The following is a 24,570-nucleotide window of genomic DNA, read 5'->3' on the forward strand; positions in this document are numbered from 1 at the left end:
AGGACACTACTTTGGAGAGTTGTTTCTTCTTTCTCGATAAAATAACGCTACATGTTTTTAATAGAAATGAATGCCGATATAGAGTATAACAGGGTACCCAAATTTAAACAAAATTGAAGGCGGTGTTTTCAATTTTATTAGTATCGGAGATTTTCGTTGTTTGATTTTTTTATCATGTTTGCCTAAATACCGTATTTACCCGAAAATAGGTCAACCACGAAAATAGGTCGACCCCTATTTATTGAGCCCACCGAGAATAAAAAAAAATAATTCAAATATAGGTCGACCTTTCTTTTTTTCTTTTTTTAAGGAACTGGGGAAAGTTAGGGCAAAAGAAACAAACCTTTATTTACAGCACTCAGCTAAATCACAGGGCGATGTCAAAACAGCTTCGTCAGCTTGGTAGACATCCTCGCAAATTGGCAACAATACCTCACTGACACCGTTGTAAAATGAATGACGACAAGAAGAAACGAAAGAAGGTGGAGACGGGCGAGCGACGAAAGATCAAACATAAAGACACGAGCAACGCTGCGAGCCCTGTGAGCTACACGCGACCCGCCGAAAAGAACAAACTAAAGTTCCTCCGTTTTTTTTTTTTTTTTTTGCACGTTTGCAAGGGAGAGAGGAGTGGAGCAAAGTAAAAGTGCATGGCGCATCGCGTTCCTCTCCCTCCCCTTCCCCCTTGCCCAGCGAGGGGAACGCTACAGGCGTGATGGCGTGATGGCGAAACTCGACGCCGAGGGAATGTGCGCGAGAGCCGTAGCGGGCGGACACGGGCTGTCGGCTGCTGCTGTTCGGTTGTTTTTGTGCATCAAAAGCTTTTTGAAACAAGAAGCCGCGCGGCTCTACCGCGACGCCGACTAGGTGATTGATAGCTCCATACCCTCGATAGGGTTTCAAATTTTGGTTGCGAATTAGGTCGAAATTCTTTGGTCACGATTATAGGTCGACCCTTAATTTTTGACAACATTTCCGAAAAAAAAAGGTCGACCTATATTCGAATAAATACGGTATATCCCGACTATCGTATCACTCAGATACCTTATTTATCTTTAAATAATAGTAGAATACTATCTGCGAATTATACAATAATGATCAAATTATTTCATGAGATAGAGGCTCCCAAATTTTGACACTTGTCGTTCAAGCAGGCATGCTAGGAAATTGTTAGAAAAATAAATAAAATTTAAATAAATATTATTACTTTACATTACAAGCAAGCTGTACCCATAGTTTGCGTCTAAAAGGATAAGCATTCTCCTAATGTTATTGTTTTAGTTATTCACTCTCAAATGTGCCCCCTCCATCAGTGCGCGTTAATGTAACTGTCCACCTCTTTATGCCTTACGATTTTTCCTGCCCCCAAGATATTTTTTCCGGTCAAAGTATGTGTGGATTCGTTTATACCAGATGCATATAAAACCATCAGCTGATTTAAACATGTCGACCAGCCACCCTTTGGTCGATCTTATCTGAAATCACCCTTGTACGAAGGACTCCTTGAACCAAGTCCCCGACAAGGGGATGGTCTATTGAAATTAGTGAACTGAGAAGATGGGTAGTTTGTAACGTGGCGATTCTAACAATAAAGAACAGAACGAAGAAAAAAAAAAGTAAACAAAATGTCATATAAATTTGTCGTTTTGAAAATTTTAATGAATCGGAAAAATGACGGTCAATTGCCATTATTGCCAAATAATCTAACTGAATACTTTCTAACAAAGAGCAATTGCAATCATTTACTTTTTTCGAGCAACCCGTACGAGGGCCGGTCACGAGGGACCCCACGTCGCCCCGACAAGCCGACTGCACCCTCACCGTCGACGTCCTTCTTGGCGGGCTGTCCCTCGGCGGGCGCCGTCGCCTTGGCGTCCCCGGGCGGCGCCGCCTTGGGCTCCTCCTCGGCCGGCGACTGGGTGGGTGCCGCCTGGGGTGCATTCCCTCCGGTGGGGGCCCCGCCCCCTCCGCCCGCTCCGGCCGTGATGGAGGTGCCCTTGCGGTGCTTCTTGGGCCGGTGCGACCGGTTGTCCCGTCTGCCTCCCTCCCCCTCGTCCTCCGAGTCGGAGAACTCTTCGTCGCACGCCACCCGCTTCTCCGAGGCCCGGATGCTGATGCGCTCGTCCGAGTTCACCTTGTCCTCGTCCTCGCTCTCCTGGTCCATCGCGTCCTCCGGAATCGCTGCGGTGTCCATCCGACGGATGAATTTTAAGTCAGCGCATTAAAAAAGAATGTAAAGTGTGCGAGACTCGCTCGTTGTCGCGTTGGGGGAATAAACGGGAATGCTCGTAAAACGGGAAGTCGTTGTGGCGGTCGCGAGTGTGCGAATGTTCCAAACTTCGAATAGTTCCCAAATAGCATTTGCCGTTGAATTCGATTTGTGGCACACTTGTACTGTTCAAAATATTCTACATTTTCAAATATACCAATAATGATTCATCTTACTAGTGTTCGGCTATGCCACCGCTGCAGCGATGCATCGAGGAAACTGCAATTTGGGTGCTTGCGGAACCCATGAGATCAGCTCGCGGAACCCCTGTGTTCTGCAGAACCCAATTTTAAAACCCCTGCTCTAATATTATAAACTTCACAAACAAACACCCACAAATATTATGAAAACATGCACTTGTGCTTCAAAACTGAGTGTTCTTTAGCGCGTTGGAAACAGAGTGAAGCCAAAGTTCGCTGCTTTTTTCGGCTTTTTTCAAAATCAGACATCAACCTAAAATCAAGACCAAAGAAGGTAGACCTGATGGAACAGTTTTGAGCATCAATTCGAGTTAATCGAAATAAGGGGGGACACTGGCTAGAGATTTAACTTCTGAACCACTCAAGTGATCCGAACACCATTCGCAGAGGAGATTTAAAGTCAGATGTAGGTGTACTCCAAACTTTCAGCTTTCCAGAACAACTTTATGTACCTTGTACTAGATAACAGAAAGTATAAAACAGAGAGAGGACGAAACACAGACGAGTACATTCTTTCATCTGTGTTTCGTCCTCTCTCTGTTTTATACTTTCTGTTATCTAGTACATCGTACCAACACGCTCGTTAGGAATATTTATGTACCTGCATAAGAAGATGTGTCACTCCTCATTAAGAAATCTATGATTTGCAAATGAAGCTATAAACCATAATTTTGACTGCGAGAATATAAAGTGGGGGATATGGGACTTCGGGCTGTCTAGTTTTTTTTTTTTTTAATCAAATGTAAATATTTCAGGAAGGGTTATTACCTCAAAATATGAGATGCATATTTGTCCTATGTAAATTTTTGAAAACATAGTATTTTTTCAATGAGGACTTCAATTTAAAACAAAATCAAGTAGATAGCTCGATTCCCCAGTAAATGTCAGTTCAGAAACATCTTGAGTGGTATCGGAATAATTTTATCTTCAAACAAAAGATTCCTTCCTATGAAATTTGCAGCAAAAAGTGGAACTGAGGAAAATGCACTCAAAAATAGCACTCCTTTACCTTGTTACTGCCTCAAAATGTGTAGAAAATATTTTATATCAACATAACTCTTTGGCATACGGTTATCAAATTCGGTGTAAGGGTGTATAACTAGTTTCTAAAACCAAAAACCTTATAATTGAAAAATGAATTTTTTTCAAAAAAATTTGAAATTTAGGCTTTTGTCCGCCCTTATTTCAAAACAAAAACACCTTGGCTGACCAATTATTTTGTCCGCGTGACTGAGAAATGTTTTAATGTGCCTAGTACGTAGAAATTATTCGTGATTTTTGCTCTTATAATCAAGCGCGGAGAGAAAATGCACTTGTTTTTTCCCATAGAAGTGCATTGCCGGAAGTCAATTTCGGACTGGTTGCTGTCTGCTTCAATTTGCATCAGCACACTAGCGTTAGCAGGACCTCTAGCATGCATTATAATAACTCTACGAGTTATGCAAATTAAAATGACCAAAACCGACCCTGACACCCCCCAAGAGTATTGCTCGATCCAAAATAATAAAGAGGCCATAGGGGACACTTACGTTGCATCTGGACTCCAGGAGCATGCGGAAGCATTCTGAGATTCTCGAAAAGCCGAGTTCTGGAAAGAAAGACAAACAAACAAATAAACACACACAAAAAAGTGAAGGATAGCCAACGACCACGACACAGGAACCTTACAACAACATTTTTGTGTACACGAATTTATAAACAACACATGTGCAAACTCTGCAGACTTGGGGACCGTACGACCAAATCCTCTGGTAAATAAATGCAGGAACCTTACAACAACATTCTTGTGTACACGAATTTATAAACAACACATGCGCAAACTCTGCGGACTTTGGGGCCGTACGACCAAATCCTCTGGTAAATAAATGCAGAAACAATGTGATCGCAAAGTCCCGGGACTTTCGGGACGAACAGGTGACACGCAATGTCCCCCCACCTGATCTTCTCGAGGTACTCTGGTGTGTTCTGGTTGGCCATGTTGGACGGGCTGATGTGCAGCTTGAAGTCTGGCCCAAAGTACTCAAAGTAGTCGTTGTACGGCAGCTCTGGGGGAAAAAGAAGACGGGCCGTAGAGACAGCAGGTAAGTACCCTTCATTCATAGGGGGCGACTACCTATTTCAAAAGATGGAGGTGTTCTTTTAGCGCCCGCGATGCAACTACTGGAAGGCATAAGAAAAGCTATTTTGTCACTTTGACATCTCCCATTGAAACAGCTCTTTTGGGACCCACCAGTTAAAATGGCAAATACACCACCTTGTTGACACCACAGGCTTCACAACATTGCAAGCTTGACCGTGGCAAGTTTTCAATGTAAACGTGATATAAAAAAAAGCCGCGTTTGGATAGTGATGTCCCCTGTCATGCGAGTGCAAATTATTTTGATGGGTCTCAGAGTTTTTGACGTGACGGCAGGTGAGTGGGCCCCATAATGCCGATATCACACGGAAACGTCTTCGTAGTGCCAAACTCACTGGGGTTGAATAAATGTCTTACAAACTTACTAACCTAGTGTAAATGTGCAACGACCCTGACAATGCAGAACCAACATGTTACCCGCCAGAGCCCAAGTTTTGCTTCGGTTTCTCGTCGTGCCTAAAGCAAGATTGCAAAAACAAGACTCTTTTAGTTTTTGTGAATCAAATGCTGTAGGGCCGTTCATTAACGTGCTTCAATGTAAAATTGCCCATGATCCTGGAATGCTAGGAGCCAAGCAAAGTTAACCTCTAACTGCATGCTTGGCTGCCTTTGGAGAAATATTCTTTCTAAACTTCTCTCTAAAACAATGGTTCATACTAAATTGGAGTATGCAGCTTTTGTTTGGGATTGTGGTCAAGAATCACTCATCTCAGAATTAGAAGCTGCACAAAACCACAGTCACTTAATACCTCAAGTGTAACTGCAGTGAAATCAGCCTTCTTCTTTCGCAACATAGAAAAATATTTCGTCAATCTTTATTTCACAAGCGATATCATAACAATTAGATTCTTAAAAAAGAATGCTACTAACAAAACCTTCTTACTTTTTAGCACGCATCAATCATTGTCATAAAGTCGCCACCCCGTCTTGCCGCACAAACCATTTTTACCAGTCTTTCATTTTTTACATCAAGGTGGAACCATTCTCCCCCAGCAATCGCCGAAATTCTCAATAATAGACATTTTTAAACTGCCATTACTAACCTTTCCTTGGAAAGAGCCCTAACTACTGTATAATATATTTTTTATGCTTATTGTTACAAATCTGGGTTTAATTTTTCGTGGCGGCCGAGGTCTAATCAATTTCAATGCATTTTAATTGCTGGCTCGTGCCACCTGCGATTCGCTACATCGCAACAATGTTTTGCTGTCTTTTTTTTTCTTTTGCTACGTTTCACTTTATGTAACCCACTCCCCTCAGTAATGCCTCTGGCCCCAATGGGAATGAGATATATAAAAAATTGCACAGACGATCACGCAACACGACGCTCACCCGGCAGAGCTGACGCCACAATAAAAACCACCCTCGGCCGAAGTCGCCACGAGGGGAAGCGAGCGGGCGGGCAGAGAGGGGCTCACCGTTGGCGATGTCCACGCCGAGCGCCACGGCCGTCTCGTAGGTCCAGCAGCGTGCCACGTTGCGGATGGTGTAGCCCCCTCCGCCCAGCTGCAGGAGGGGCAGGTTGTACTTGCGCACAAACTCGGCGCACTTGCCGTGGCCCTTCAGGGTCAGGTTGAAGCAGCCCAGGCGGTCCCCGGACAGTGAGTCCGCCCCGCACTGGAGCACCACCGCGCTCGGCTGGTACATCTCCATCACCTTCGAGATGAGCTGCAATGCGCGACGCACCGATCGTCGTCATGACACGCACGACGAACCGAACTCGCCGATGCCAGCTAGAACACAAGGTCAGCGTGTCTCCTCTAGCGTGATCACTAGCGGATCCATGCAGGGCCGCTTGGCTCGTATCCATTTCACCGCACGCGCGTCTTGCGGCATCTCACGACGAGCGCGATGCTTGCAGACGATGACGCCAGAATGTGTGCGTCTGCTGCTTTGCTGCACACTATCCTCGCCGAGCCTCAGCGTGTTTGCTGCTCGGGAATGCCGGTGAACAACTAATGACAATGTAATGCACGAGCCTCGTCTTTTAGACGGTATTAGTCACGCTTGGAATAGAGGCGCGTGAATATTACAGTCGCCGACCATAAAGCAAAAAAGTCCTTCGAGGTAACAAGTTCGTACTTGTGGCATCAGCTTCGCTCGCACTTACAGCGAGTGGTTTTTCTCGATTGCTATGTTTGTGTGCTGTGCTCCGCAAAGCCTGTTGGCAGGCCCGACATTGATAGCATCATTCAGGGACCGAAAGTCGCAAAAGAATCGTCCTAACATACCAACAATTTTTTTTTTCTCTTTTGGTATCTGTGAGCATATGGAGGGGAGAGAATCGTAAAGAAGGTACTACCATCCTTCTCACCCTATGACAGACTGCAACGGATGCTATGAGCCAGCCCAGCTAATTAAAGGCTGTGCACCACACATGTCCCCACTACTCTCCAAAAGTCACGTGACACTCTCAGACATTGGAAGGACTTCGACGGCTCATGGTGTCGTCTGCGGTTCGCCGTAAGGTGAAACGGAGTATAACCAAACGTGAGGAAATTTGAGTCTGTCAAAACTCACTGGCTGGAAGATGCTCTCGTACGATTCGTCATCGATACCGTCTCGCAGTGGGAAGTTGACGGCGTAATATTTTCCCTTGCCAGCACCAATGTCCTGCGCAACACAAAGGAAAGAAAAGAAAACATGGCAGCTACAGTCAGACGGTCTTCAAACAGCTATCGAGAGACGTAAGAAAGGGTTAGTCGTACGAGTTGCTTCGTTCTCTGATTTGAGGGCGAAGCGTCAAACACTCTACGTCGAAAGGGATCCGCCGTGCAGCGATGCAATTAGAAAACAAATGCACCTTCTTAGGAAAGAAAATGGTGCGGTGCCAAGGGTAGCACAATAATGCCTTGTAGCGAGGTAGGATATGTTCAAATACTGGCAAACTCTGAAGTTTTTTCTGCAACCCAAAATGGATCTGCATGGGTGCTATGTACATGTTAATGGTTTATTCGGCCTTCCGTGGGTGACGTCCGAAATAAAAAAATAAAATGAAAACGTCTCAACAAGAGTATTTGTAAATGCAAAAGGTATGGGAACTATGTCTGCATACAATACATGTAACGGTAAATGCCACTCGGGTTTTAACATTAGACTGCGAGTTTTCCACCCGAAAAACGTAATGGCACCACAATACTTTCTTCTGCTTCAAAACCTCAAAGCTCCTGTCGTAGTTTCGAAACGAGAGAATCCAAAAAAACCTCAACCACGTCCCGAAAATTAAAAAAAAAAAAGGGGCAAGAATTGTTTTGCATGCTGTGCAGTGCTCTTAAGAAAAGGAAACAGATAGCTTCTTTTCAGATGCAAACTATGGCAGCAGTTCTTCACATGTCGAGCTGAAACTAAGTTGCCTAATTTCGTTTCGAAACAGAAAAAAACAAAAAGAGGCTTTCTTCTTCCAAACAAATTGTTTGTTAGTCCAAGAAGTGAAGATGCCATTTAGTGCCTACCACCGCTACGACGCACAATAGTACGGCTGAAGGAAGTGCGCCTCCACTCGCAAATGCTCTATACATTTACGTCTCGCGTCACCGACCTTGTTGAGAGCAAATGCCCACGCTGGTGCCCCCCAACCAGTGGCTTGAAGGCACTCACCCTGAGGTCTCCCGTGCCGGGGAAGTACTCGCCGTACTTGTGGAAGGAGCAGGTCATGACGCGGTCCGTTGTGTAGAAGGCCTCCTCCACCCCGTCGCCATGGTGGATGTCTACGTCGATGTACAGCACCCGCTGGTGGTACCTGCCCCACGCGCACGCACGCATCATTAGCTCTGCCACCCCAAGCAGCCGCTTCCACACTGTGGTTCGCGGTAGGGTACGGGGATCCCTCCAGCCAGGAAGTGTAACACTCCCATGCAGATTGTACCCATGTGAACCAGCCTTTATAGTGTACCATAACGCCACGACGTCGTGTGAAGTCCCAACGTCATACGACTTCGTGAAGTCGCAAACACAACGCAGTACGTCTTTGCAGGTAAGGTTCTCACACTACTATCTCAATGTTCCTCTGTCGAGTGCATTCTTAATCCCACTTTTTCTCCGAGGGCTTAATGCAACGAAGCCCTTCGTGCTGTGTGCAAACTATGTGATCACTCAAACAAGCGTGTTATTTATTAATGCAGAGCGCGTTTTATCGGCAGAATTCTACGAGAAAACTGTCTCGAAGGACTGTAGGAGCTTGGTCGTGCGACATCACATGACACGTCACACAGCCGCACACCCTTAAGGCCCGTTCGCACACTTGCGTTTGCTTAGGACGCCCATAGGACCGTGCTCTTGAGACGTTTTACGGCGAGCGAATGCGATGGCGCCATCTATGAGGTAATCCTTGAACTGCATTTCACTAGAGTCAGGTTTTGTGGCAGTTACGAGATCAACTGTACCCACTATCTACGAACAATGGTCGTTCATAACATTCCCAAAAGTTTTTAGAGCCAAGGGTAATGGTTGAGATTTTTAAGAAGTTTTAAGGTACACGGCCGTAAGCAGTTGCAAGCGTGTGAACCAGCCTTTACAGCGTCCCATATCGCCACGACGTCGTGTGAAGTACCGACGTCATGCGACTTCAAGAAGTCATAAACACAATGCGACACATGCCCAGCTCGTTCACAACACACTGTGTGCTCCCCAAACTTTGTTGGCACGATCAAGCTGGTGTAAATTTCTTTTTTTATCTCCGCATCGTCAACTACTGGCAACTTCAGTATAATCGACGCAGCATAGCTCGAGAGAGGACGTAATTTCGACTCTGTCGTCTGCTATTGCTGTTTGTTTCTCGTAGGCAGCATAGAAACAAACATTGTTTCCAGTAATTATTTTTATGCTTCTGCCGTGCCATTCCTATGCACTGACTAGAAGAAGGTTTCTACAGTCGAGAAATCGCTTTGCCTCCATAAATAACGCCGATTTCACGGTGCAGCGCAAGACATTTATAGTGGTCCGCAAGCTGAACGACGAAAACAAACTCCTTTCCTCCGCCATTTTGTCTGACCAGCGCACATAAAATATGTTTGCTGGAGTTGCAAACTGTTGTTTGTGCATTGCGCTCCTTTTCTCCGTGCCGAGGCGATCATTATCAGCGAGGTGTTCAATGTGATTTGCAAATGAACCCCGAGCGAGTTGAGAAAAGGGGGTTCCTGGAAACGTTCCGTCTCTACTTCAGAGGCTCTTGCCGCGCGAATCTCGGCGAGCATTCCCCTCAAGACACTCCGTCTGTAGCCCGTCGCACCGCAAGTTGCTACGATTCGGTGGAACCGATCGCGCTGTCACGGCACCCATTGTCCTTGCGGGTTTCCCGTCCCCGGCCAGACGAATCGCGCACGGTAAAAAGCGAAGGACCGTGGCGCATTCGCCGTGCACGATAGGATTGGTCGGTGACAGCAAACGCACAAAGTAGACGAGTGCCGTGACGACGCCCTTTCGGGGTCGCTCGGTTGACTCTGTCGGACCGTGGTGTCGACCGCGGTCGAACTCGAGGCGGAACGGAGTACGGTCGCCGAGTATCCTCACTTGAGCAGCTCCAGGATGGCGAGGACGATGTCGTTGACGTAGCAGAACCCGGAGGCCTCCGACTTCTTGGCGTGATGCAGCCCGCCGGCCCAGTTCACCGCAATGTCCGTTGCCTGCTTGTTCAGCTTCACTGCACCCGCTGAGAGAGGGGAGGAGGGAGACAGATACGTCGCGCATCAACAGCTGTTCGGCAAAGTCATCTCCACATGCGCGGGAAAGCGGCCAGATATTGTAGAGGAAAAAGGCCAGCGAGGGTCCAGATCGGGGGTGGCCGCACGGACGTATGCAAAGAGCCACAATAAAAATGACTGTTCTAAGTGAAGAGCTGCACTAAAAAGGAGGTGTGGCAGTTTCTTTTTTATTCATTTATTGCTCATGCGACCGACCCCAGAGATGCCACTGCAAAATAGTGATATGAAGCAATTTTTGGAGCACTTGAAAACAAAATTTTAAGCACTTTGAAGCACTCAAAATGGCCTTCGGAGTACTTAAACATGAAATTTGAAGCCCCTTGGAGAATGTAAAGATACCTTCTAGGGGTATGGGAACAGTGATTTCTGAAACCGAATCGAATGTAGAGCATTGTAACTACGTAGCCATACGTGGTGTTGCCCCTTCCAGGAGGCACTGTTGTCACTGCACTCCTCTACACTTTTCATAACTGACTCGGAAAGCGAGAAATCTTATGGTTTCCTCGAGGCGGCTCAACGTGGAAACGCAAGGCAGTGAGAATAAAGCTTTTACAGCATGTTATGTATGTAGCCTAATTTAGCCATGGTTCCGTATTCTTTTGCTTTAGTACAGAAACACTGAAAGGTAAGTGGGCTGGTATACACGCATTGCAGAAACTTTTCTCGCGTAAGTTTCCGCCATGCTCGAGCCGTGTTGCTACATGTAAAAGGAAGGATTGCGGCTAGCCGATCTTTTAGCCGTACCCAATGAAGTGTGTCAAGATTCATCTATCTGCCAGTGCATCGATGCTTGCGGGACTTGGCCTAGTGGTCCAAAGCGTAATTCACGAGTGTCTGGCACGTTAAACTTTCGTACGCTCGGCATGTGTACGTCCGAATGAAGCCGACTGCCTTCTAATTTTGCGCGTTCTGAAGGGAAGCAGAAGCGGTCATTTTATGCGCAGATTAACAGGAAAGCTCCTTCAAAGTAGCGCTGAAGCCGCGCCCCTCCGAAGCAGAGGGAATAGGAAGAGAGGAGGAAGCTCGTCAGCGACGTCGCAAGATGTCCGGCTGGGGGACTTTGCCGTGGCTGGCCGCGCTTCCCTTGTAGGTTGCTCTACTGACTTTTCGAGCCGTCGTCGTTCTGCCGCTGCATAGCGCTTGCTTTTATCCATTGACTGGCCATGCTATTGACTTAATTGCCTGACGTGATGATTGTTCTTGTCTGTTCATGGGTTTGCGGTATTCTTGTGGCACCGAAGCAACTGACTCGTGCTGTTGCACGACGCCGTACTCATATGTAGCCGTCGGCTTGCACGAACAGCGCGCATCGCAGTTGTTCTTCCCGCTTACCGTTCTTTTCACTCCCACACCGAGATTTTAAAGGGATATGTTCCTGCTATGTAAACAGACGTGTTTGAGCAATACCACTGTTTTTTGCTCGGAACATATTTCGGGATGGCACATATGAAAACAATGTAATATGGTTTTGGAACTGAAGAAGGTTCAGCTGAATCCAACACTCTGCCGACCATCTTTGACGGTAAGAAGGCAATTGAATGCATTAAAAGGCACACGCAAAGAGGAGACAAAACTAGGTAGGAATTTTAGGTCTACTGTTCTAGAAAAAAGCTATTACATTATTAGTTGTGTGCAGTGTAGTGGAAAAGCCGCAATCATGTAGCCTAATAGCAGGTTTCCACTGGCACTTAGCTTACGGCCTTAAATTAGTGTTTTAGTTTTGGTTTCTTATATCGTTGAAGTGATCATAATTCCCAGACTGACTCCGCTACCCAAAATTGTTTTCTTTTGTTTTTAATCTACTCCGCTACCGAGTCACTTGGGAGAGGACGGCTTGTTGAAATGAGTGGCCATGCAATGGACCCTTTTCCGGACTCCCAGTTCGGGGGTTTCTTGAGTGGAACATGTGTGGGCGTGGCACTAGCGCACGTGAATATTCCGCCCACACATTTTCCACTTGAGAGACCGTCGAACTGGGAGCCTAGAAAAGGGTGTATTCATCATGCAACTTTCACAACGCAACTTGTTTTAGCATGGACTTTTTTTTTTTTTTTTTACAGTTGCTGATACTATTGAGGTAACATATTTTTTAAATGTAAACATAAATTTTGTTAAATTTTCCTCAGATAGGTACATATTCTCTTTAGGAGTGCTTTTTAGAGATACAAAGTATGTGACATTCTGTTGCGAATTGAGTGATTTCTTTACAAGTTACGCAGTGTTTTCTGTATAAAGGCACGACCACATTGGCGTCGCGGAGGCCTGCGGCGCGACGGTCGGCGCTGCAGTTTGCCGACCCAAACCAATTTTCGGCTTCAACGGCGCGGCGTACGGTGCTGCAGAGTCAACCGCTCCGTGCGCGGTTCAGAGCTCGGCGCCGCACGCCGCATAAGAGAGGAGCCAATGGGATGTGGCGTAGATAGTGACGTCGCGATGCCATGGCAACGCTCAAGCCGGTCCTTGCACATCTTTCACGTTCCGAAGGACGTGTTTCGTGTCGTCTGCTCTCCCTATTTTCCCCCAACGCCTTCCGCAACAGAGCGGTTCCTTGAAACTGTGCGACTGTTTCCCTTTTTATATGACAAGACGCAGCCAGACTACCTAGATAAGGAAGCTAAGAAAAACCGCTGGGAAATTATAGGAGAGGAATTCGGAATTACAAGTGAGTTTCTCCGTGGCACTTGCTGCATGTCGTCTGTGTTGTGACGGATGTCGTGTTGATTTGGCGACACTTTTCTGGCGCGCCGCCGGGGCACCAAAGCCCCGGCGGCGCGCCAGAACTGTTCTGTTTTTTCGGTGTTTCGGTAGAACCAACTTGGCCGGACCCAAAACCAGCGCCTCCTTCCCTTCAGAGTGCGGCGACGTCGCAAGATCAATGAGCAGGCTAGGATAATCACATTCACGCTGATCAGCAAGTCATTACGGACTCCTACCCTCCTACCATGTAGGCAGCGAGTGCGGAACGGAAGAATGTAACAAAGAGCAGACGACGAAAGAGCGGGAAATTCGACGGGAGGCGCGATTGCCAGTGCTGTCACGTGACGCCTGCAAAACGGTGGCCAACGTGAACTCCTCGCGTTGAGACGCCGGACGGCGATGCCAGACGACGGCGGCACCGTTCACGCTAGTGTCGTCAGGCCTTAAAGGGCTTGAAATATTCCCGTCGTGTTCAAAAATAGGTTCAATATGATCCACAAAATCCGTAAATGACAATCGCACGTTTGTATTTTGAGCCTGGTGGCTATATTTTTTGTTATAAACGGCCCACTCTGGCAAGCGCTCGGAGAAGGCCCAGCGGAGACCACGTGAAATCCAACGCAATCGTGACGTAGGTCGTCTCAAGACGATCAAAGCTATGGCGAGGCTGACGTCGAGAGGATGACCTAGTCGTTCCAGCCACCGAAGCGGCTGCTTTTGTACGAATTTTGAGTGACGGGTTAATCTTCTGTAATCTTGTAGGGGGACAATAGCGACTTCTGCGACACACAAAAGGCATTCTCGGGAAGAAGGGAGTTCCTCCTTCCCCTCTTCTCTCGTCGTGGCCGGAAGTGAGACGACCTCAGTCACTAGCTGTCAAGGTTTTTAGACGGGCATTACAAGCGAGGCGTTAGTGACATCCACCAGGTGCTCTTTGCTAATCGTTTAATTCGTTTTAAAATTCCTTTTCGTGACTTTTTTAACAAGATATTGGTATGTTCGATGTGATACTGCTTCTTTGAACCATATAGACCAAAAAATGAGCGCCGAAATTTCGTTGTGGTATCCCTTTAAGGTTTGCGTGTCATGAAATGGTTCTTTGTGCCGTAGAAATGCGATTGGAGTATGATAATGCTTGGTGGTGGTCTAATGCAGTCACCAAATCTTGGGAGAAGTATGTGACTATAGAAGCCCAGAAAGCTTTCGTGAATTCAACATCAAATTGAGGACTACCGGGCACACATCTCCACTTTTTCTAAAGCTGGAATTGCGTAATAATTGGTGGTAAACAAATGAAACACAGCAGAGGGTACCGCTACCACAAGGATGGACCTTCAATACAGTCATTCATGCAGTGCGCAAGGACATGGGGGTGGCAGAATGGCAACCCTGTCTCATCACCTGTCTAATCTCAGGAGAAGCTCTCCCATCACCCGAAGTCGATTATAGCTTCTTCAAACCACTTCAGCCTTGGTGAACAGTGCAGCCTGCGCGCTCACGTGTCCAGCAGCTGCCAAGCGTGAAGACCGATGTGTGTCGAATTCTTGTCCTCTGACGACCGTTTTGGGCAGGTTCACGCTAATCCGGCCTGACGCGTCCCGTCAACACCACTTTGTTTATTGTCAACGTTTTACGTTACAATAAGCAGCAGTCAGTACGTTCCTGAACGTATGAAGGCGGCCACGTTGCGTCTGCGCAAGCGGTTCCTCGTTGTGTCTGCCCCTATTACTGTGGGGGGTCATTTTTCTGCTTTGTCAAGGGCTGGAACGTGTACCTTGTCACGCCAAGAGTCTTCTGGACATGTTCTTTCGGATCCACCAAAAGATTTTGAAAAATCAAAAGCCGAACCCGATTTACAGCATCACAAGCCTCGACGCCCGGCTACTTCCACAAGGGATGGAGCAAGCGAGAATCGAGCTGGTCCTCTGATGGTGTGGTAGCGCGTTCCAGGTGACTAGCCAATGGTGTGCCGCTGCAGTGATCGCTTCTGTTTTCTTCGCTTTTAGTGATATTTCGGGTCAAACGGTTGTGATATTTGGACTCAGCAGGCACAAACACATCAAAGTCAACCATTAACTAATTTTTTTTTCAAAAATCTCTTCAGCTTACAGAGTTCTTTCGCTGTGAAACACTCGATTGCCCTTGACAGACAGTGCTGTGTTATGGGAATTTCTCGCGAGTTGAAACGTCAAAGTTGTGCGTCAAATGGTACCGTATTTGCACGAATATAACGTGACCATGAATATAACGCGAGGGCAAGTTTTGATGCCCTTAAAAAAAAAAAAAAAAATTATTACTATTATAACACGAACCAAGGCCGCGTCAATTTCTCGCACTTGGGGGCATAGCAAATGTGAAAAGTCAATGGAAATAGAAGAAATATCAGTTTATGTTTTGACTGCACTCATCCTCACTGCTCAGGTCCTTCCGTTTACAATCCACTTGGCGACTACGCAGATGCAGATAAGCAGCAGCACGGCACCTGCTTGTCTGGTAGTTCCCTTTTCTTCCTTGCGAGCTCCTCGGCAGTTCAGAATCGAAACAAGGCACGAAGCAGAAGCACCAACACACAAACACCAGATCACTCTGGAGCAGAAACTAAACAATGCGTAGGCAGAAAAAAGACTGCTGAATCCGATACATGATCACACTTCTTGTTCTGGTCCCCCTGCATAAACAAATGCCTCGTGTTGCTCGATTGCGTAAACGCGATTGGTGGTCTTGGCTTGGCTTGTGTTGGCTTGGCTTGGCCCGGCCGCATTCCCACATGGCACGCAAGCGTGCTGAGTTTCTGTGGCGTGCGCGCATTGTACGAACACAAAAGCGATAAAAATGCTTTTTTGTGTTTTCTATTCGCCCCTTCACATGGCGCAGTAGCTAATAAATTCCCTTCCACACCCCCACTTCTTTTCACACCGGATATTTTGCGTTGAGCCGGAGGGATGGCCTTCTCCTCTGGCTTTCTCCAGACTCGCGCGCCTCGTGGCTGAACTCGATTCCGAATATAACGCGAGGTGCGTTTTGGAGCACGTAATTTCAGAAAAAAACTCTCGTTATATTCATGCAAATACGGTATGTGTGATCTAGCCGATTGTGCGTAACTCCAATTTCGCGATACCAATGCACGTAAAACGAAAATCTCATCGCGTGAACCGTGCAAAGAGGTGTGATTTATACAAAGGTGCGACTTATATACCAGCTTTCTTGCGAAAATGGCTCAATATTGAGTGCAACTTATACAAGGGTTCTATATATAACCCGGATGATATGGCAGTCATGTTCTCGGAAAGGTTTGCTTCTGCCTCACAAAGAAGCACCTGCCCCAGTTGACAGCACAGCCGCCAGGTGTCCTTCACTTTGCCACGGCTCAGAATGCATGTGGCTAGGATGGGTGGCGTGAGTACCTGCCTACTTTGGCCCACCACGCAATCTGGTGCAATGTGGCACAATATGGCAGTTTTGATCAGGATGGCGCAGGAAATTGCCTCTGCCACAGAATGGCGCAAAATGGCAACCGGATGAAGGGCGATGATGCCCTTCATCCGGCTGGCACAAGGCTGCCAAAGCGAAAGCAGTCTTTTATTTTAGATTTCTTTCTTAATGACCTGGCGGAAAAGGGGGGGGGGGGGGGGGGGGAGGTAACGCTTACCAGGGAGCCAGACCCGCACATGAACCCACGAGAAGACATATGCGACTCGCGAGCCACAGTTTGGCCGCCCCTGGTCTATATCTATGGTCTGCACCATGACAAGCACATTCTTGATTGAGCTGTAACTTTTTTCCTGCAACGCCAAATTAATAAACGAGACCAACGAAATCGCACAAAAACACCACCTATAGACCTTTCGAGCGGCAGCCTCGAACCAGGCAATTTACAGAGCACGTCCCTGGTTTTGAGAGTGTACATCAGTGTTGCCCGACTGCACTGGGCTGTGGGTTTTCTCATCACTTAGCTGTGGCGGCCTGCGTAGGTGCAATTCCTGATTTGCTGCGTTTTATCATTTTTTTTTTTTTAGCAAGCGAGATTTTGCAAGGTTTTTGAGAAAGCATTTTACCATCTCTGGGAGCAAATAAAAAACAAATGAAAGCTTCTTTTAGTGAGTCTGCAGGACAAAACAGATGCAACTGGAAACTTTGTATAATTTTACGCAGACTTTTCACGCCGCCAAACACTCAGCCGTGTCAATCCGCAAAGGTCCTAACTGTCGAAAATATCCGATCACTCAGATGGCCGAAAGGCGTGGGTATTCCCTGCTCACAACATGAAATCCAACAAGTCTCATCAATCGAACAACATATTGTGCGTACCCCACGGTGCCGCATTATTTGAACAAGGCTCATTTGTGAAAGATCTCTAGGGTAGTGCGAATATTCAATATTTCGAATAGCAGTACCGAATAATACACTGTTCGATATTCGCTTCGAGAAGAACAGCACTATTCCGGTTTTTCGAAGTGTTGATTGCGGCGGGTTAGCCCCGTTGAGTGCGCTTCTCACCAAGCACTGGTGCGCTGCGGAGAAGCAATACCCGCGGAAGCGAGCTCCGCGGGTGTTGCTTCTCCGCAGCGCACCGGTGCTTGGTAAGAAGCGCACTCAATGGGGTAACCCGCCGCAATAAACACTTTGAAAAGTATGAATACAGTGTAGACCGCATATAACGTATGTCTCGGGAGTCGCAAAAATCCGCACTATAAGCGGTACCGCGCTATAACCAAAACATCAATTTTTCAGGCCAAAATACATGCCATGAAACAACTTACCTTTGTAAAAGAATTTATTTTTATGTTAGATGAAAAGTAAAGCTTAGTTTGAGGAAAGTCTTTATTTCACCAGACTAGTACACTTCTCTCTCAAGTGTGTCACACATTTTGAAAGAAATGAGCAGCTTTTGCCTGGCGCAGCCTTTTAATGGCGTCGCGAGTTGCGGACGGACGTTGCGAGCGTTCAGGATTGCTAACCCTAATCACTTTTCTCCGGAGATGAAAACGCGTGAAAATTCGCATCCTTCATACGTACGCGCCAGTAATACCTTGAACTTGAGCACACGCGTGAAATGCGCCAAATAAGAAATCCGGGCGATGTTTGAGGACACAAATGCTTAGAAATCACCACTGTAGTCGAAGTAAACAAACACGACGACACGGGCGTTTCTGCCGTCTTGAGAGCGCCGCCACGACATCGCCACACGAGTAGGTGGATCTTCCCTTCTAGTACTACGTGCTGGGTTATCACAGCGACACACAACGAAAATTCACAGTCAAGGATAGCGCTTTTACGCAGAACGATGAGATGAACGCCGTCTACGACGACGATCACAACCGACGCCATGTTTGCGGATAAAAGCAGCCGGCCCGCGACCGGAGAGGAGGCATGCAACGCGCGCGAACACTTCTTCTCGACCTGCGATTGGTCTGTCGTTGCGGTTGTTTGTTTCTTTGTTTCCAACGCAGCGGAGGGACGCACGCATGTGAACGACACGTGCGTGCGTCCCTCCGTCGCTATGGCAACTGAAGCCTCTCTCTTCGCTTCTCCCCGCGTTTTCGAGCAACCTCCTTGCCCCGCGAGTGCAGCTTGCGGCTCGCGCCATCAGCTCCGTTATCTAGTGTAGCACAGGGAAGCGAGCTCGCTGCTCCGGTCGTCGGCGCGGTTGGCAGGCTGTGCCAAAAACCGCACTATAACCGGTATTTCCCTTCGCGCGCCTTCATTTTAAGCGGTATGTAATTACATGGAGTTCTATGGGAGGTGAACCGGTGGTTTAAAAAAACCGCGTTATACCCGGTCCTGCACTATAAGCGGTTACGTTGTAAGTGGTCTATGCGGAGGGCAAGTTCGTCTGCTTCTCGCGCAGGGGGTAGCGGTGACGTCAGAACGCCGAGCCCTGATTGGCTGATCGCGCCCCCCTATCTGAGCGTCGTCTGCTCCTTTGCAACGTCGTCTGCTCGCAACGTCGTCTGCGTCTGTCTTACCTTTACTTCGACTTTCGGAAGCGCAGAGGCCAGATTCACGAAACGATCTTACGCCAAAAATGTGCATAAGACAAAACTTAAAAACAAATTCGTATTCACGAAACGAAATGTTCGTAAGTTTTGCGCAGGTTACTACAAAATCCTACGACAGCTCCGAAGCTGTCTTACGCACTTCTTACGATCAAATCACCATGGCCGACAACGTCGCGGTCGCGACGACCCACGGACGTTTATTTTTTTACGTGCGGTTCTGACGCGTCCCGACTTCAAGCAGCAAAAAAAAAGTAAAAAGTACTTGAAACAGACCACGACGAACAAGAACGCTGGATCCACAAACACCCGGGAAAAGCTCCCACCGCCACGATCCCACCGAACGCGACCAAACGAGCTGGGCAGTTAGGCCTAGCAGGCTCTCCGCGACTCGGCGACCGTCTGCCCACGACCGGCTGGCGTGCTAAGTGGAATATGCCCGCGCGACCCTTGTGAACCCTTCCCGTATAATATTTTGATTGCTGACCTCAATTTTAGATTAAGGGGTCAATTTCCTCCTCTTGTTATCTCCTTGTTTCCCGAGGCAACGGTGACTCTCGCCGATGAAAAAGCGGTGAATCTCCGACAGACGCAGCAAAGGTAAAGCAGCCATCGCTTTGACCGCTTTGACTAGCAGACGTAAAGCAGACGACGTTAACTGCGCCAACCCGCCGACGCCGTTAAAGAGTGAGGGGACTCGCCGCACACGAATGGAGGGAAAAAGTATTTGGGAGGGAACTTGCCTCGGTTCTAAGCAAAAAAACCTCGGCGCCCCGGGACACCTCGCCAGTGAGTCCTTTGACTTCTTTCCTTGATGCGCGTCTGCTAGTTGTTAGACAAAAACAACGTACCGCTCGAGTTATTTTGTCTGCCCTCTCTTAAATGCGAGGTCGAGTTCGCTCCGAAAGTTGCAGGAAAGGTAAGACAGACGCAGACGACGTTGCGAGCAGACGACGTTGCAAAGGAGCAGACGACGCTGAGATAGGGGGTCGCGATCAGCCAATCAGAGTTCGGCGTTCTGACGTCACCGCTACTTCCTTTCTTATGCGCAGAAGACGAAACTGAGCCCACTTGCGAGGCGTATACTGTATTGTACTTGTGTGCTTGGAAGTAAAGCATACATTCAAAGCGGGATGGTGCACCTGAGCCGACTGTATTCGAAAATAAATGAAAAGTTTGTGAATGTGTGTATCTACATTGTAGTAAAAGTTTCTGTGATATTTCTAAGAAAATATCATAATTAAGAGACTGAACGCGAAGTGATGTATGGCTGGCTATCAGCCTCGGCTCGGACTGCTTGAGCGCCCTCGTCGTCGTCTTTATTCACACCGTGCTCCGCACCTTGATACATAACACACCTTTACCCCTGGTTCGCTATGGCTCATAGCGCGACACTGGCTTCTTGACTCTCGTGGATCTTCTCACTTTTGAGCTTGCTTCAACGTTAGAACTGGTCGATCCGATAAGGGAAGCTTCCCTTTGGCTAGGGCTGGCCAATGGAGCTTGAAGCTCGGGTGCGGAATGTTGCGGGGATGCTGGCACCACAGGTACAGGCGGTGGCACTGGAGGTACAGACGACGCTATTGGATTTCTCGGGGATGTCGGCGCAGAAGATCCGGGTAATGTAACGTCCACTAATGGCAATTCTGGCAACTGGTTACCAGATGGTATGGGGTACTCTCGTACCCCATAGCACGGAATTGTCTTGCACGCTGAGCTCCAGCGTTTTTGTAGCGTAGGGTTGCCACTCTGGTGTAGCGGGAAAAGTTGAACCGGCCCATAGCACCTCACGTATTTTCGACAACACCAGATATCGTCCCTTAGCTGTCGCAATAGCTTCTGGGGAGAGAATTTTGTAGTCACGTTCCAACATGAAAACATCTGCGGGCTTTGGCACTGTGAATTTCTTAGTCACCAGTGGTAGGCGACTCAGCGCATCAGCATGACCAAGAGTTTTTCCAGGACGATAGACCAAGGCGTAGCCGTAGCTAGCTAGTTTCAAGGCCCACCTTTGGATTCTTGGTGAACACTGTGGGGGAATGCCTTTGTAAGCGCCTAATAGTCCCAGCAGGGGCTTGAGGTCAGTGACTGCCTCAAAAGGTCGACCCCAGAGATATTGATGAAATTTTGTTATTTCAAACATGAGTGCAAGAGCCTCTTTGTCCAGGTGCCTGTAGTTCTGTTCTGCTGCCATGAGACGACGTGATGCGAATGCAATAGGCTTCTCCTCGCCCATGGCACTCCTGTGCGCCAGTACAGCTCCGATTCCGTAGGGTGAAGCGTCGCAGCTTAGCACAAGGTGCTTCGTGGGGTCGTAATGTGCAAGGACACCAGCAGAAGTTACCAGCTCTTTGCTTCGCTCGAACGCGCATTCTTGCTCTCCTGACCACTCACAGCGTGATCCTTTTTCCAGCAGCCGATGTAACGGCTCCAGGACACTTGACAAATTGGGTAGAAATCTTCTGTAAAAATTAAGCAGGCCCAAAAAACTTTGTAGTTGCTTTGTGTCTTTTGGATTTGGTGCCCTTACAATTGCTTCCACTTTACTTGGTGAAGGGTGAAGACCTGTGTGGTCGATCAGGTGTCCCAAATACTCCTTTGATGCAAAAAGCTCACGCTTTTCAAAATTCAGCTTCAATCCTGCATTTGTTAGCTGCTGAAGTACTTTTTCGAGATTTCTCATGTAGTCCGAGTCATCCACTCCAGTTACTAAGATGTCATCAAAGTAGGCGACAACGTGCCTGAGGTCACAAAGCAGGTTTTCCATTTCTCGCTGGAAAATTGCTGGCGCTGATGAAACACCAAAAGGTAGCCTTTTGTACTCAAACAATCCTTTGTGGGTATTGATAGTGACATACTTCCTTGAGGCCGGAGAGAGTACCACCTGCTGGCTGGTGAGCATCTTTGAGGTCCAACTTAGAGAACTTGATGCCTCCGGAGAGCTTCGTCCAGAGCTCTTCGACTCTCGGTATCGGGTACGTTTCCACTTGGGCTGCTGCATTTATGGTGACCTTAAAGTCTCCACAGATTCGCACTGGACCATCTCTTTTTAGTACCGGGACAATCTAGGCTGCCCAGTCAGAAGTCCTGACTTGCTTCAAAATTCCTTCCCGTTCTAGCCGTTGAAGCTCCTGAGCGACCAGATCTTGCAATGAAAAGGGTACTGGTCGTGGCTTGAAGAACCGGGGTCTTGATCCATCTGGCACGCAAATCTTGGCTTCCATGTTCTTCAGCAGGCCTGGCCCACCAGAAAACACCTCTGGAAATTTGCTGAAAAGACGCTCTGTTGATGTATTATGTAGATTTACGACGTCGGCAAGAGGTAGACCCAGAGCTTGTATCCAGTATCGTCCCAGCAGAGTTGGGGAAGTTCCGCCAACGACGAACAGAGGAAGAACAACTTCTCGATCGTTGTACTTCACCAGGATCTCGGCGTAACCTTGAACCGGTGTCAACTCTCCTGAGTACCCTCTAAGAACGACATTGGAGGGGACAACCTTCACATCTGGCAACAATTCTCGTAAACGTCTTTCTTCCATTACGGAGACGCCTGCCCCAGTGTCGAGTTCCATGTCAAGTGGTTTGCCTTGAATAATGACAGTTATAATAATTGGAGGAACCTGAGATGCTTTCAGTTGCCACATGTACGTTGGGGTCGTCGAGGCTGTGAACTGTAACCGCCGATGGCGCCTTTTTCGACCGTCGTCCTGGCGAATTCTGATAGCCTCGCGCAGCTTTCCCATCTTTCTTGACGCTGCTTGACTCGTCATAGGATCTTGCTGTGCAGACCGCTGAGAGGTGGCCAACCTTTTTGCAGTTGTGGCATGTCATATTAGCATAACGACATGCTGCTGAGCCGTGTGACTTTCCGCAGTGACGACACCGAGACTGTCTAGATGACTGCTCTGATAGGCGGTTGGTTTCGACAGCTGAAGTCGTCCCAGCCCGGCACGCGATTGCTTGGGAATCTTTCGTCGCGGCTTCCATGGCTAAGACGACCTTGACCGCTTTCTCAAAAGTCAGTTCTGCATCTTCCAAAAGTCAAGTCTGCATGAGGTCGTTATTGATGCCGCAGACTAGCCGATCTCGAAGCATGTCGTTCAGCACCGTCTTGAAGTCGCAAGAGTACGCCAACTTCCGCAGAGATGCAATAAAGTCGCTCACGGTTTCTCCTTGTTGACGAATCCTTGTGTGGAACTTCGGTTGCTCTACAATTACGGAAGGCTTGGGAGCGTAATGCCCGTTCAGTTTCGTGATAATGTCGTCATAGGCAACATCTCTAGGCCTTTCTGGAGCCAGAAGATTTCTGAGAGGCGAATATGTGCGTTTGCCACAGTTTGACGAAAATACTGCGCGCTTGTTTTCCTCTGCTATGTCATTTGCAATAAAATATTGCTCTAGTACTTCCTCATACTCCTCCCATTCATCCTTGCTTTCTCCAAGAAAGGGTTTGAGCTTAGGCATCGTAATCGGAGAAAATCCAGAAAGACGCCTTGCCAAGAAATCTGGTGCCTCTCCGTCCTTCTTAGTGTCTTTGCCCGCGTAGTTTGCTATGTTTTGCTCGTCGCCAATGTGATATTTCTAAGAAAAGATCATAATTAAGAGACCGAACGCGAAGTGATGTATGGCTGGCTATCAGCCTCGGCTCGGACTGCCCGAGCACCCTCGTCGTCGTCTTTATTCACACCGTGCTCCGCACCTCGATACATAACAGTTTCAAAATTAAACTGTTATGCAAGAGTATACTATGTTAGGCAGAGATGCCCTTACAACCTGCTTTCATCATGCACGATTCATTCTTATTTAACTCTAGATTAAAGAAAGAATATTTTATACAGCAAGATCTGTAAATTCACTCCTTTGGATATAGTTGGCCATCTCTACAGGATTCATTTTATGTCAAATCTGTCGTTTACTTGCCATCCCAAGACACCAGACCTTCTGAGGTCACAATTCAAAAATATAGATAGATTAAACTTAGTTTATAAATAAAGAAGTGAAACAACCTTCACAAATTTAGCTGGGTTTTCGTCTAAGTATTATGCAATGGTAGTGAAAGGCGTGGAAAAACTATTCAATATTTGAATCAAAAATATTCGGGCAAAACCACTATTCACTTCGAATTCGCATCGAACTCAGAATCTACTATTCACACAAGACTAAAGATCTCAAATAACACGGCACATCCAACCTATGAATTGACGACAGTCACTTCATGACAAACGGATGGAATCCAGACTTGATGCAGGGCATGTTTTGAAGAGAGCTTGTTTTTGCACAGCATTGAAGCGAAGGAACGGAAGTGTCTGAACTGGCCCCTACCCCGCACCCCGACGAGCTATTTTTCGCAAAGACCGCAAGGGATTTCTTGAGATTATCTTGGTGAAGATAATCCTCGAAAACCCTGTGTTGCGGGCCGTTCAACATTTGCTTTCTGCGTTTGTTTTCCGCAACAGCGGAGCAGGCTACGTCCTAAATAGCGTCCTAAATAGGAAAATAAAGTGAAAATGTAACAAAAAAGAATGGCGAACTCCAAACGTACAATGTAGGTGGAGAGTCACGCAGACTGGGT

At 47.5% G+C, this 24,570-nt stretch overlaps 1 protein-coding gene across 2 annotated transcripts in view; it reads right to left on the bottom strand.

The window, feature by feature from the left end:
- LOC8031957 (histone deacetylase 1) overlaps positions 1-24,570 on the bottom strand; it is a 43,078-nt gene that overhangs the window by 9,311 nt on the left and 9,197 nt on the right. Inside the window, exons 5-11 of one of the 2 annotated variants that reach the window (XM_029989057.4) lie at positions 10,115-10,253; positions 8,204-8,345; positions 7,127-7,219; positions 6,025-6,274; positions 4,406-4,514; positions 3,999-4,057; positions 1,822-2,181 (exon numbers count right to left, since the gene is read on the bottom strand). In XM_029989057.4, coding sequence (XP_029844917.2) covers positions 1,822-2,181; positions 3,999-4,057; positions 4,406-4,514; positions 6,025-6,274; positions 7,127-7,219; positions 8,204-8,345; positions 10,115-10,253 — 1,152 coding nt within the window. Of the gene's footprint in view, positions 1-1,633; positions 2,182-3,998; positions 4,058-4,405; positions 4,515-6,024; positions 6,275-7,126; positions 7,220-8,203; positions 8,346-10,114; positions 10,254-24,570 lie in introns of those variants that run through there. The other variant, XM_040215850.1, reaches the window with a different exon arrangement.

Source organism: Ixodes scapularis, unplaced genomic scaffold, assembly GCF_016920785.2.
Source record: "Ixodes scapularis isolate PalLabHiFi unplaced genomic scaffold, ASM1692078v2 PGA_scaffold8__174_contigs__length_109621045, whole genome shotgun sequence".
NCBI lineage: Eukaryota > Metazoa > Arthropoda > Arachnida > Ixodida > Ixodidae > Ixodes > Ixodes scapularis.